At 35.0% G+C, this 12,752-nt stretch overlaps 1 protein-coding gene across 3 annotated transcripts in view; it reads right to left on the bottom strand.

Moving 5' to 3' along the window:
* ANKRD12 (ankyrin repeat domain 12) overlaps window positions 1-12,752 on the bottom strand; it is a 130,561-nt gene that overhangs the window by 16,032 nt on the left and 101,777 nt on the right. For all 3 annotated transcript variants that reach the window (XM_081079025.1, XM_081079027.1, XM_081079026.1), the window contains one exon: window positions 4,102-8,816. In XM_081079025.1, coding sequence (XP_080935151.1) covers window positions 4,102-8,816 — 4,715 coding nt within the window. The remainder of the gene's footprint in view (window positions 1-4,101; window positions 8,817-12,752) is intronic.

The raw sequence follows: 12,752 nt of genomic DNA, 5'->3' as shown, positions 1-12,752 counted from the left end.
TTCTTACTCTTTAAGGAGAAATAAACAATAAAATTTTTAGTGTATATTCATTAAATCATTAACAAATTATTTTGCTGAAAAGAATTTGAAAAAATGACATATTTACTTACAACTCTATTCTTTTAAATCTACTACTACTGCTTATTAACTAGTAGGGTAATAAAAAAATCTATCTTTTAAGATTTAAAAGGCACTAGTATCAAGTATATTTTGTGGCTGTGAATGTGAGAGTAAAAAATATCATCTTTCTTCGAACTTTTTGATCTTCTCTGAACTAGACTTTGAAAGAAGGAACATGTGCAAAGGCTTGATGTGAAACATCATAGACTAGCCTGGGGACCATGACGTAGGGCAGTAATTGCAGCCATGCCTAGCAAAGTACACAATGATGGAGGACCTGTACACAACGATGGGGACTTTGGTCTATAGAAAACTGGGAGTTTCTAACGATGTTTAGCTGGGTAGTCACATAATCAGATCTGAGTTTTATATAAGGAATCCAAACAATAAGAAGGCTTGAGATTGACATAAGAGATTAGACTAGAACCTTTGGCAACTGTTCAGAATGTCTGTGATGCTCATTTCTGACATCCAGTTGGCACAATGCTTAGCGCTGTTAACGAATTATTTGCATATGTGATATTTTGAATATTTGACTATGCAATATGTACATATGTGAGTGAACACCTTAAGGAGTTAATGAGGTCCTTGCTGACAGTGATAAGAAAGAGAAGAGGAAAGGAAATAAGATTAATCAATATGACTTAGTAACTGATGTGATGGGGAGAGGGGATGAGGTGAAAGTTGAATTTTGGGTTCCCAGCCTGGGAAATTAGACAGCAGTGATAGTAACTAAAGCAGAGGGGGCAAAAAGAGCACTTTGAGATACAATTAAGTTTGGTATTGGACATAATGATTTTAAGGATACTGGGGGACATTGTCCAAAAGCAGCTAGATACACAGTTATGGAAATCGTAGTGCATTCAGGGCTGAAGATAAATTTGGGACTCACTCTACAATAGATAAATAATGTCCTAACTCTTAATCAGATTATAGCTAACAAAAGCAGACATGTAAACAATATTATGGAGGAGGAGTATAAGAAAGACACAAGCAATTCTGCTTTGATAAGATTCTGCACACAGGTGACATCATAGCTGGAACAAAGGCATGGAAGAGGATAAAAAAGGGGGCCTGGCAAAAACACCACCTCAAGTAGAGGAAACAGCACTACCAAAGTTCCAAAAGTAGTGAACAAGAGATTTCTGTAGAAGAGTGAGTTCAGTTTGGTGAAAATATTGGCTGAGTTTGGAAGTAGTGAGAAAATGAAGCCAGAGGGGTACACTGGGGTAAGACTGTGAAATGAATGGTTTTGCTATGCTTAGATGTGGATTTTAAACTGTGGACAATGACAAGCCAGCTAATCACAGCTGACGTCTTTAAAGTGCTATTGTTCTTGAAGGAGTAAATTTAATAACAAAAGAGATTAGTTCAGCAGAAAGAGAATAGAACAAATAAAGAAGTGAAAAAAAAGTTGCTGCAATGTTCTAAGTGAGACATAATGACGAAGGCCCTAAAGCTAGGCAGTGGTAGAAGGTATAGATTCTGGAGAACGTTCTACGGTAGAGAGAATGGTTAGAATTTGGTGACTGATATTGGGTATCATCACTAACAAATAAAGACTTGTTTTTGAGAGAGTGAGGGATAAATCACTCCTGTGGCTGTGTGAAATCTGAGATCAGAGTGAATGCCATCAAGCATGATTAGGTTCCCACCCCCACCCCTACCTTTCAGGAATGAGCTACTCATCCACCAGTGCCTAGGAGTGTTGGGGGCTGACAGCTAGCTCTCACTGGAGTTAAGAATTATGTTTCAGGGAAGCAAGTTGGTATGGCCAAGGTCATGTTTCCTCCGTGAGTGCAGGCTATTTATCAGAAAGGCAATCCTACTCCAGAGCTCTCATGGGTTCAGCTGAGGTCACTGTTGCAATTACATTTCAGTTCAACTTCTCACTGCCCAATTCTGCTTCCCTCACACACTTATATTGTTCCTAATAGCACTCACCAATAAACCTCTTGCACATCATCTCAGCTTCATGGGGCACCAAACCTATGGCAGTTGTCTGAATGTCATTTAGGTGAAGATGACCAGGAGGCACCTATATTTGATTCTGGAGGTCAACAGATATATGAGGTGTGATCAAACAATACGGTGAATGTTTAAATTAAAAAAATGTATTATAGTAAAAGATGCATTGCCATTAATCCCCCCTCAAAATACTCCCTCTTGCTTTGAACACACTTATCCCATTGTTCTTGCCATTTTCTGAAGCAGTCAGTTCTGGAAGTCCTCTTTCATGAGTGTGTTTAGTTGCGCTGTCGTGGCTGCCTTGATGTCCTGAATCTTTTTGACTTCGGGGAAGAGTCAGAAGTCACATGGTGCTAGATCCAGTGAATAAGGTGGATGAGGACACACCGTAATGTTTTTTTCGACAGAAATTGCTGTACCAGAAGCGATGTATGGCATGGAGTGTTGTCATGATGGAGGATGAGTTACGGCACCCCTTAAAACACACCCTCTATCAACCATAGCTCACACCCGACTGACTGCACCGAACAAGTTGAAACTTGTCACACACTGTTACTAAGGTTTGATGCGCTGCTTTCTGTATTGAAGATCTCTGCCTTTCCATTGGATGGCACTCAGCAGCAGCATTCACCATATTTTGTGATCACAACAGAAAGACTCTGTGTCACACATTGCTTATGGTACGGCAATTTCTGTCAAATTAAAACATTATAGTGTGTCCTCATCACCTTATTCACCAGATCTGGCACCATATGACTTCTGGCTTTTCCCCAAAGCCAAATGAAAGGTAAGTTTTGAATTGATTCGAGGCAGCCATGACAGCACAACTAAAGACACTCATGAGAGAGGACTTCCAGAACTGCTTCAGAAAGTGGCAAGAACGATGGGATAAGTGTGTTCGAAGCGAGGGGGAGTATTTTGAGGGAGATTAATGGCAATGTGTTTTTCACTGTAGTAAATTTTTAAAAATTTAAACATTCACCATATTTTCTGATCACACCTCATAGATTTGGCTATATAACATTTTCTGGGGATTACCTGGCATATGGAAAACTGCTGAAACCATAGTAATACGGAAGACCACACTGATCAAAAGATAACTGAAGAACTGATTCCCAGAGAACTTAGATAAAGGGTGCATAGAAGAGTCATTAAAAGATTAGTCAGTGAGGCAAGGTAACCAGAAGAGAGTACAATCATTAAAGACCAGGGTGGAGACAGAGGGGGATTTTTTGAAGACCAAGGTGGTCACAATGTCAAACGTGACTGAGATCAAGTAGAAGGAAAAAGAGGCCAACGAATCTGGCAATTACAAGCACTGGTGACCACTGCCAATGCATGACAGTTAAGGGATGAATAGGAAGTAATACACAGGAAACATGAGGCACAGACTACTCTCCAAGAGTGCAACAGTGAAGGGAAGAGAAAGGGTGAGCTTGGTGAACTGGCAGTCTAGGGGCAACTTTCTCTCCAGAATGAAGGAGACCCAATAATTCAGAGTGAGTAGATAAAGGCCAATGGAGAGCGAAAATTGAAAAATACTAGTGAGAAGTGTTTTAATAGAGGAACGTTCCATTGAAGACTGGAAGGAATGGGATCAAAAACACATTTAGAAGAACTACCCTTTAAAGAAATAAAAACATACCTCCTTTGGGACACAAGAAAAAACAGGTAAGGAAAAACAAAATACTGTAGACCAGTGTTGTTCAATAAAGTAGCCACTAACCACACATGACTGAGCACTTTCTGAAATGTGGCTAGTTTAAATTGAGATGTACCATTAAGCACATCTTCAAATACTTAGTACAAAAAATACAGAATATGTCATTAATAATTTTCATATTGATTATATTTTGAATTATTATGGATATATAGGGTTAAATAAAATATTAATCTTAACCTGTTTTTTACTTTAAAAAATGTGACTGCTAAATAATTTAAAGCTACATATGTGACTTGCATTATATTTCTATTGAATAGCATTGCAGATGTATATCAAGTGATGTTACTTACTGTGGGAATGCAAATCTTGCTTAAAGGATTTCCATCCAGGAGATATGATCCATTAAATGTCACATATTCATCATAATACTGAGGTGCTTGAGGAATAACACTACACAACAATTTGCGCTTTTCTTCAATTTTTTTCCTTATGTGCAAGTACTCAAAATACGGATTTGCTCTCTCTGAACTGTATGGCTGAATCTCATCTAGTTTTAGAGAATCTACAATGGCTGCCAGAGACTGCTGAGTTTTCTCTTTTGCTTGTAGTAAAGAGGGACTCACTTGCACAGGCTGTGGTACACGCGACACTTTCCTTTTCCGTGGGTGGTGAATTTGAGAATCATCTTCTTCAGTTAGTCTTATTCTTCCTCTAGGAGATGAAGATTCGCTGTCCTTTTCTGGTAACAGTGCACAGCTAGCAAGAATCTGCTTGCTTTGATTTGCCACTGTATTTGCTTTGTTTCTTGTCATCCTTTGAGGGATTTGGTTTTCGGTTTTATCATCTTCAGCATTTTCTTCTAATTCTACTTTGACTAACTGACCATATTTATGCATTTCTAGTTGAGCCGGTTGTTGTGAATGGTTTTCCAGACTTGATAAAGTGCTTTGTTGTGATTCTTCATCTTCGATGGAAAGCAAACACTTTTCGCTTTCAGGACAAAGTTTTGGATTATCTTGTTCATTTAGATTTCCTTTTGGCATCCCTATATTCATTTCACATAAATCAGAATCACACTTATCATTCAAATGAGTTAAAACCAAACTCTCCAGTTTGCTTTCTTTTTCATGGGCAATAACCCGAATATCAGAAGTGCTATTTTCAACTTCATGGCCACTGGAAGACTTATACATTAGTTTGCTAAAAGCATAATGTATATTTAGCTGGGAAGAGGAATCACTTCCATTGAAGCCCTTTTCTGATGGTAATACAGGCAAAGTATTAGCCTTCTCAAAATTTGGTGAGGCTTCTTGAATAGTGCTTTCAGAGTACACTGGTACAAAGGTACCTGTCTTTTGAACATCTGTTAGGGCAAAAATATTCTCCGTATCTTTTGTAGATTCACTATCAGTATCTAAAACAGAATTGATAATTTGAACTGCATTTTTCTGTTGTAAAATACCTGGCTCTTGATTGGCAACATATGACAAAGACATATGTTTAGAAATAGATTCAGCATCTGAAAGTGATTGGCTGTGGAAAGAGCAAGGTTGCTGTGAAGGCAGGAAGGACGCTGCATCCTGAGCACACGAGTTTACTGGCAGTTCAGTCTGGTGCAGGGATAAAAAATCAGTATTCTGTTCTTTCAATATTTTGTTCTCAGAATTACAAAAATCCTGAACAGAAGAATCTTGATCAGGTGTACTAGAATTTGGGCAGATAAAGTCACTGGTGCTTAACGATTCCAGTTTATCAACAGACGTCTCCCATGATTTATTTTGGATCACACCAACCTGATTAGATGGCTCTAAATGCACAGGACTGTCCATTAAAGTGCCCACTGGAGCAGTACTCTTGATAACATTTATATCAGCTGAAATATATTTGCTGTTTACAGATCTAGTTGGAGAGGCTGTAAAACTGGAATGTATGTTAGACACATTTGAAAGTTCTCTTTCAGGCACATGTGAGGATACCTCAGGTTTGGGAGAAGGACAATTATCTCTTGGCACAGCTAAGCCACCTTGATTGCTTTCTTCTGATATTGTTTGGAATTGTTTTGTATGTTCACAAATGACAGATGACATACTACATCTTCGAATTTCTACAGTTGGTCTCCCCTCACTTATAACTAGTTTAACATCTTCTACAGAAGATGATCGGAGATGGGGTGTTGGAAGTCTGCTTGTATATGGTGGTTTAATCCGCTCTGGTAGTTCAGCCAGGATATCCAACTCCCTTTCATGAAGGGCAGGAGATTTGGCAATTGGCAAAAAAGGTGACTGGGAAAAGGACATTTGGGAATCTGAACCCTCTAACATAAAGTCAGAATCATACTCAACTAGCGGCCTTGGGGTTGTCACTGTAGTATGACAGGAATCTTCTGAACTAGCAACCGAAATCATGGATACAGACCTGGAGCTGAGACCCGGCTTTTCACTTTCTGATCTAGGAGATCTGTTTAAGCTGTTATCTGAAACAAAGGATGACTTCCCCAAATTCATTATATTTTTGGTGTCGACAGATTGTGATCTGTTACTTACAGCATCTTTAGCTTGTTTCTCCTTGGTATATGCATCAGTCAACTCTGAACTCTTTGACCTAGTAAGTTCTTTATTTTTGGACTCAGCTAGCATATGCTTTGTTTTCTCTTTATCTTTTATTTTAAGTTCTAAACAATTACGATTTCTCAACCGTTCCTTTTCTTTTTGCTTAATTTTTTCCTTATGTTTTTTGTGCCACTGCTCTATTTCTAGATCTTTAAGGCTTAGCATTCGCTCAAAACTTGTCTGCATTAAATCATCATTCACTAACCTCTTTTCTTTAGGTCGAGTATCTTTTGATACTGGTGATGACTTAGGTTTGGGCTTATCTGCTTCAGATTTTAGTTTGAGTAAACTATTTAGTTGAATTTTATCCTTATATTTGTCTCGTTCTTTGTATCTGTCTATATCTTTATCTTTTTTATCTTTTTCTTTTCCATCAGTTTTCAAAGGTTCATCTTTTGTCTTTTCTTTAAGGGATAAAGTTTTTTCATGTTGTGCTTTACTACTGTCTGCTATACTTGTCTTCTTCTCTTCCTGGAAGTGTTTGGAATTAGTTATATTTACACTTTCTTTATCTCTAGATTTTTCCTTTTTATCTACCTCCCTGTCTTTATTTTTGCTTTTTTCTGATTTAGTGTAGTCACTATTATCTGACTGTTTGTTTTTTTTTTCCACCAAGTGCTTTTCTTTGCTTTCTGCTAGATGCCTCTCTTTTTCCAGTTTTTCTTTGTCATGTTTTCTATCCATCTTTTCTCTACTTTTCTCTCTGTCATCAGTTTTTTTAACAGTAGTAATATTTTTTATCTTCTCACTTTCTTTATGACATTTCTCTGTGTGATGTGAATATAGCTTGTCTTTTTCTTTTATTCTGTCAACACACTCACTAAGATCTAATTTGTCTTTCTCTGACTTATGTTCATGTTTTATCTTCTTCTCTTTTTCAGAATTTTTTCTTTCAGCCTTCTCAATGTCCTTTTCTTTACTTTGAAATCGTTTCTCAGATTTTTCCTTACTTTCTTTTATATGCTTTTCTTGTTTTTCAATTTCTATTTCCTTTTCCATTGAATGTAACCCTATAGAATCCTCACTGGCACTTATACCTAAAGAACTGAATTCTGTCTCTTTATCTATAGGTACATTCTCTCTTTCTTCTTTTAAATCTTTTATTTTTTCCTCTCTAAAGGATTTCTCACTTTCCTTTTTAATCTTTTCTCGTTCTTCTTTAAAGTTCCTCTCCTTTGACACATGCTTTTCCTTGGTCAATTTATCATCTTTTATGTTTTTTTCCAACTTTGATTTTTTTTCTAATGTTAGGGACTCGTGTTCCATATTTAAAAACAGATCTTCAGTTTCATCACTTTTAAAAAAATTCTCTTTCCAAAATTCTCTATCAAATTCCACACTCCGCTGCAGCTCTTTAGCACCATCCCTATTTTTGTATTTTTCCTTTTCACCTTCAAATTCTTTTTTATGCTTTTCTTTTTCCCTCTCTTTATGTTTCAATTTATGTTTTTTTAATGTTTTACCTTCTTTATCCATTTTTTTCAGCGTGCAATCTGAATTTTCAAATGTTGGACTATGATCTTCATCCTTTATTTTAGCATTTGACTTTTCACCAAATTCTAAGTGAAAATCTTTATGATGTTTGTTTTTTTCCTTATGTTTACAACATTTTACACTTGAACTTTCTGGTAAGAATTCAGTTTCTGTATTATCATATCGAACAAGATCAGGCTGTAAAGACATTTCAGAACTTCCTGGTGATAAACATGTCTTGGTATGTTCTTGTTTTAGTGGTATTGATTGCTTTTCACTTAGTCCACAAGGATGTTTGGGAGATTTACCAGTGGAAACATGAAATAAATGTAATGATGTATCATCTTTTGGGCTAAAAGATTTCCTAAAATTCCCCTCCTCTCTGGTCTTTTCTGAACAATCTAGTGTAGTATTAACTGTCAAGTTTGTTACTCTGGTATTTTCTTTCCCCTCTTTTTCTTGCTTCAGCTCTTGGTTCTCTTTGTTTTTGTTCTGGTTCTTTAATTTTCTTTTCACTTTGCCTTTCTGTTTGTGTTCATTCGAAACACCATATTCCTTTTTGGTTTGTACATCAGAATTTGATGTTTCAGGGACTGGGCAGGGCGTAGAAACCTTTTTGTTCTGAAGAATTTCTTCATCTGAACTTTCAGAACTTGAATACAAAACCCTAGATGACTTTTGTTTTTTACTTTTAAATGATTTAGGATAGAAAGCTTTATCCTGTTTTGCAAATAAACTATTCTTTTCTACTTCAGATTCATTCTCTTTTCGTAGCTCTTTCCTAAGAATATGCCTATCATCAATCATTTTATCTATTTCTTCATCATCATCATCTTTGAACTCATACTCATCAAGGGCAGATGGAAGAGGTGCTTTACTGGGAATTAACTGTTTACTTTCACAGATGAGAGAGTCTTTCTCTGTCTCCGAGTCAATATTTTCATCAACACTGGAAGGGTTTACAGACCGAGCCTCTTCAGAATCTAGAATAAGGGAGGAAAAAAAAAATCTGTTGCTGGCCAAAAGACAATCATCAGGAAAATATGACTGAGAGAGAAATATAGCACCCACAGTAAATATTTCGAACAATTCAGAAAAAAAATTCACATTTATATATGCAATAGAAATATGTGAGAATTCTGCTACAGTGTTGTGGAAAACCTTTATAAAGATTCTGCTTCAGGATGAGATCCCTTGACACTTCAAATACACATGATATACTGAATTTACAATACATATATTACAAATATATAATATAAAAAAGAACAACATAAAACAGAAGTTCACAACCCAGGGGACTGGGTGGGTTCAGGGGAAACACTGGCAAGTAATGTTTTATAAAATTTTACATATATGTATATTTTTCTTTCTGGAGAGAATATTTAACTAGATTCTTTGATGCAAAAAAGATTAAGAACTACTAACTTAAAGGGTTTAATCAAGTAAACATCACCGATTATTTTATATGTTTCAGAATTTTTATTAGTGAAATCATAAAGGATCAAGTGATTCCCATAAAGGACAGTAAATCTGAATGGTTTTGACTATACAAGAAATGACGGCCTGGTTTTAAGAAATCAGAAAAATCAAAAGAAATATATCCCTTAATTACATAATCAAGCTAACAGATAAACAGATACACAATTTGAAAAATGCTACTCCATTCCTTAGTTTTCTTATCTATAGTAATGTGGACTTGATACTAATATACATTATAGTGTAATAAAGGGAATAACAGACTCAATTCTTATATATTTTTAAGTACATGAAAATTTATTTTAAGTACATGAAATTTTAATTGCATCAAAACTGTTGCATAAATATAGCCAAAGTACTGCTAGATTCCATTACATAGTATCATTTTTAAGAAAAAAGATTTTTTTTTTCTTTTTAGGTGGGCATCTTTTCTTAGCTGAAATGTATGTTGTATACATGGCGCCTTTCATTGAAAACCCAGGCCTCTAACTAAAGGAAAAGAAAACAGGCCTCTGACCAAGAGGGTAGGGGTGAGGGGAACTAAACTCATTGAAAAATGATAATTAAATACTTCATTTACTAAGTATTTAATATTAAAATTATAAATTTATTTTAAAACATTAAACTTCCTCTAAAGTGATCTAGCGCTCAAATATTCTCTTTGCAAGAAAATTCAAATTCCAGAAATATTTTGGAGTCTATAAAGTACTGGGCACTGTAGAGGAGCGCTAGAGAGATCACAATCTTGTTTTTCTAGAAGAGGTGGTAATATTCTAATACAATATTATTATTACCAGATGCCAATGAGTGATATAGTTATGTTGACACATTAAAAAAAGAACATTTTTGGCATTATAACTGCTTGTATATATGTAAAAAAATATAATTCTCCATTCCCAATTATCAATATTGCAATCATAGTATCAAACTATAAAACTTTGTTGCAAAAAAGGAACATCTATTTTGGGAGTATTTACTTTGGTCCCAATAAAATGAATACAAAAATTACATGTACTTATACAACAGGTGTTATTTTCTCTGTTAATGCCTTATTTATATATTCCTTCTTAAGTACTTCTCCATTTGTAGTTTCCAAGGATTTAATTATTTATGGTTTTGTTTCTCACTTAATGATTAGTTTTACTGGAAAGTGGGAATGATTTTTTTTCTTTGTATATCCTACAAACCTCAGTTCTATACTTAGAATCAGTCTTCAATAAATATTTATTATGCTCCACCAGGCAGGCACATAGTGCTAAGGAGCTAGGGGTGAAAAGATGAAAAACACACAGTTCTGTCTCTTAACAGTTATATAAAATTGCTAGTTATATGAAAATTGCTAGAATGGAAGTAAATACTAGGTCCGAAGGGTGCACCTGGGAAAGCGTCTGCTTGGAGAACTGGAGAAGGAAAGCAGGCTTCTCAGAGAAGCACTGAAGTTGAGGCACGAAGAATATATAGAAATTTCAAGTAGGATTTAATGGCATGAAAATATCATAAACATGCAGCTCAAATCACAGCATGTATACCATTTCATATATGGGTTTTTATCATTTAACAGATCACAGCCATTTTATTTTGAAATTATATTTCCTTCATTACTATTTTTAAGGGCTGCATATTATATTGAGTTAATACATAATCATTTAAACTGATGCTCTTACTGAGGGGACAGTCAGGTTGTTTCCAATTATTTGATGTTGTAGATATTTAATAAGGTAGAAAAATCTTTGTATATATTCTAACTTGAAAATGACAGTATATCCTTTTATGTCTGTATGTTGAGTGTAGGAAAAAAGAGAAATACATCAAAATAGTATCTAGTAAACTGGCTGGAGAAATTATGGGTAAATTTCTTTTCAAGCTTTTCTGTCTTTTCCAAATTCAGATGTATTACTTTTATCATCAGGAAAAACATGCTTTAAAAAGTTCACTAATAGGTATAACATGGTGTCACTATTTTTTTTTTATTATCAATGTGGCTCATTTTTCTATGTGTTTGTATTTCCTCCAGTGTAATACCACTTTATAATTTCTTCAGCCTATGTTCTTCTGGTCCTTATTTTTCCCGCTTATGCATATTTATACATTACTTAAATTATACTACACATATAATCTTATGTATATTTCACTTATTAAATCCTAGTGCTTACCATTTTGAATATATGCATTAAATGAGAAATGCAATTTCTGTAAGGGTTACACATACTGTGTTTGCTTGAAAATATGACCTAGCCAGATCATCAGCTCTAATGCGTTTCTTGGAGCAAAAATTACTGTAAGACCCGGTATTATATTATTATTATATTACATAAGACACGGTCTATTATATTAAAATATGACAGGGTCTTATATTAATTTTTGCTCCAAAAGACCCATCAGAGCTGATGATCCGGCTAGGTCTTATTTTCGGGGAAACATGGTATACATGTGTCCAGAGATGCAAGGTTTATTTGTGTTCCTGATTCATCAGTTGAAGGTAATTAAGCAATGCTCTTCAATGCAGATATGCCTTTCTCCCTGTGGTTCTTTTTAAAAGACTCATACTTTTTAAAAAGGCAAAAATGTCAGTTCTAAAGTGAATTAAGTTACCCTGGTGTTAATTAATGTCCATGGTAAGAGTGTGGAATTATCACAGTGAAGGACTGTAATCTGGCTCTGGTTGCTGAGTCATATGTACCCATTAGGCGGGCTCCTCTGCACACTGGTTCTCAGCTCCAGCAGCAATGACCAGAAGCCAGTTAGTTTGTGATCTCAGCAAAGGTACTACACCTATGTGATGTCACCTCACTTGCATATCAGGTTGAAATCCCTTTTCTTCCCTAAGCAGCCTTAAACCTTTTGATTTACTTTGCCCAGGAATATAGATCAAGCCAGTCTTGGAATTCTAATGCAGTAGTAACTTAAAAATGTTTGTTCTGCCTTTCTTAGGAGATAATTGTTTACAGTGAGAAAATTACATAGAATCTCCATATTCTCAATTTCTTGTAGTCAAAACGGTCATGGTTATCATCACACTATTTCTCAATTTGTTTCAATTGTTTTAGTCTTTAATATCTATTTAATCACTAAATTTGAAACTGTACTTAAGTATTTTATCAAATTATTCCTGACAAAAAGTTCATTTAAAATTTTTTAATGTTTATTATCGCAACAATTTCATTTGGGAAGCTACAAGGAAAATGAGAACACCACAGATTAAGCAATCATTAACATGTAAAATTTTTCATTAAAGCATTTTACTTTTCCATGACTAAAAATGCCAAATAGTAAAATGGAGCTTAATTGATTAAAAACACTTAAAATACCACATTTTGCTGTGTATAATGCATCCCCAGGTACAATGTTCTCCAGTGTATAATGCGCACTCACATTTTTGGCCCAAACTTTTAGAGGAAAAAAAAATCTTTCATTTTAATTTCTTAGTTCAAAATTTTATTTGT

This window comes from Rhinolophus hipposideros (genome assembly GCF_964194185.1).
Source record: "Rhinolophus hipposideros genome assembly, chromosome: 17".
NCBI classification, from domain to species: domain Eukaryota; kingdom Metazoa; phylum Chordata; class Mammalia; order Chiroptera; family Rhinolophidae; genus Rhinolophus; species Rhinolophus hipposideros.
Note: the sequence above shows the minus strand (reverse complement) of the source record. Positions and strands in the feature narration are given on the sequence as shown.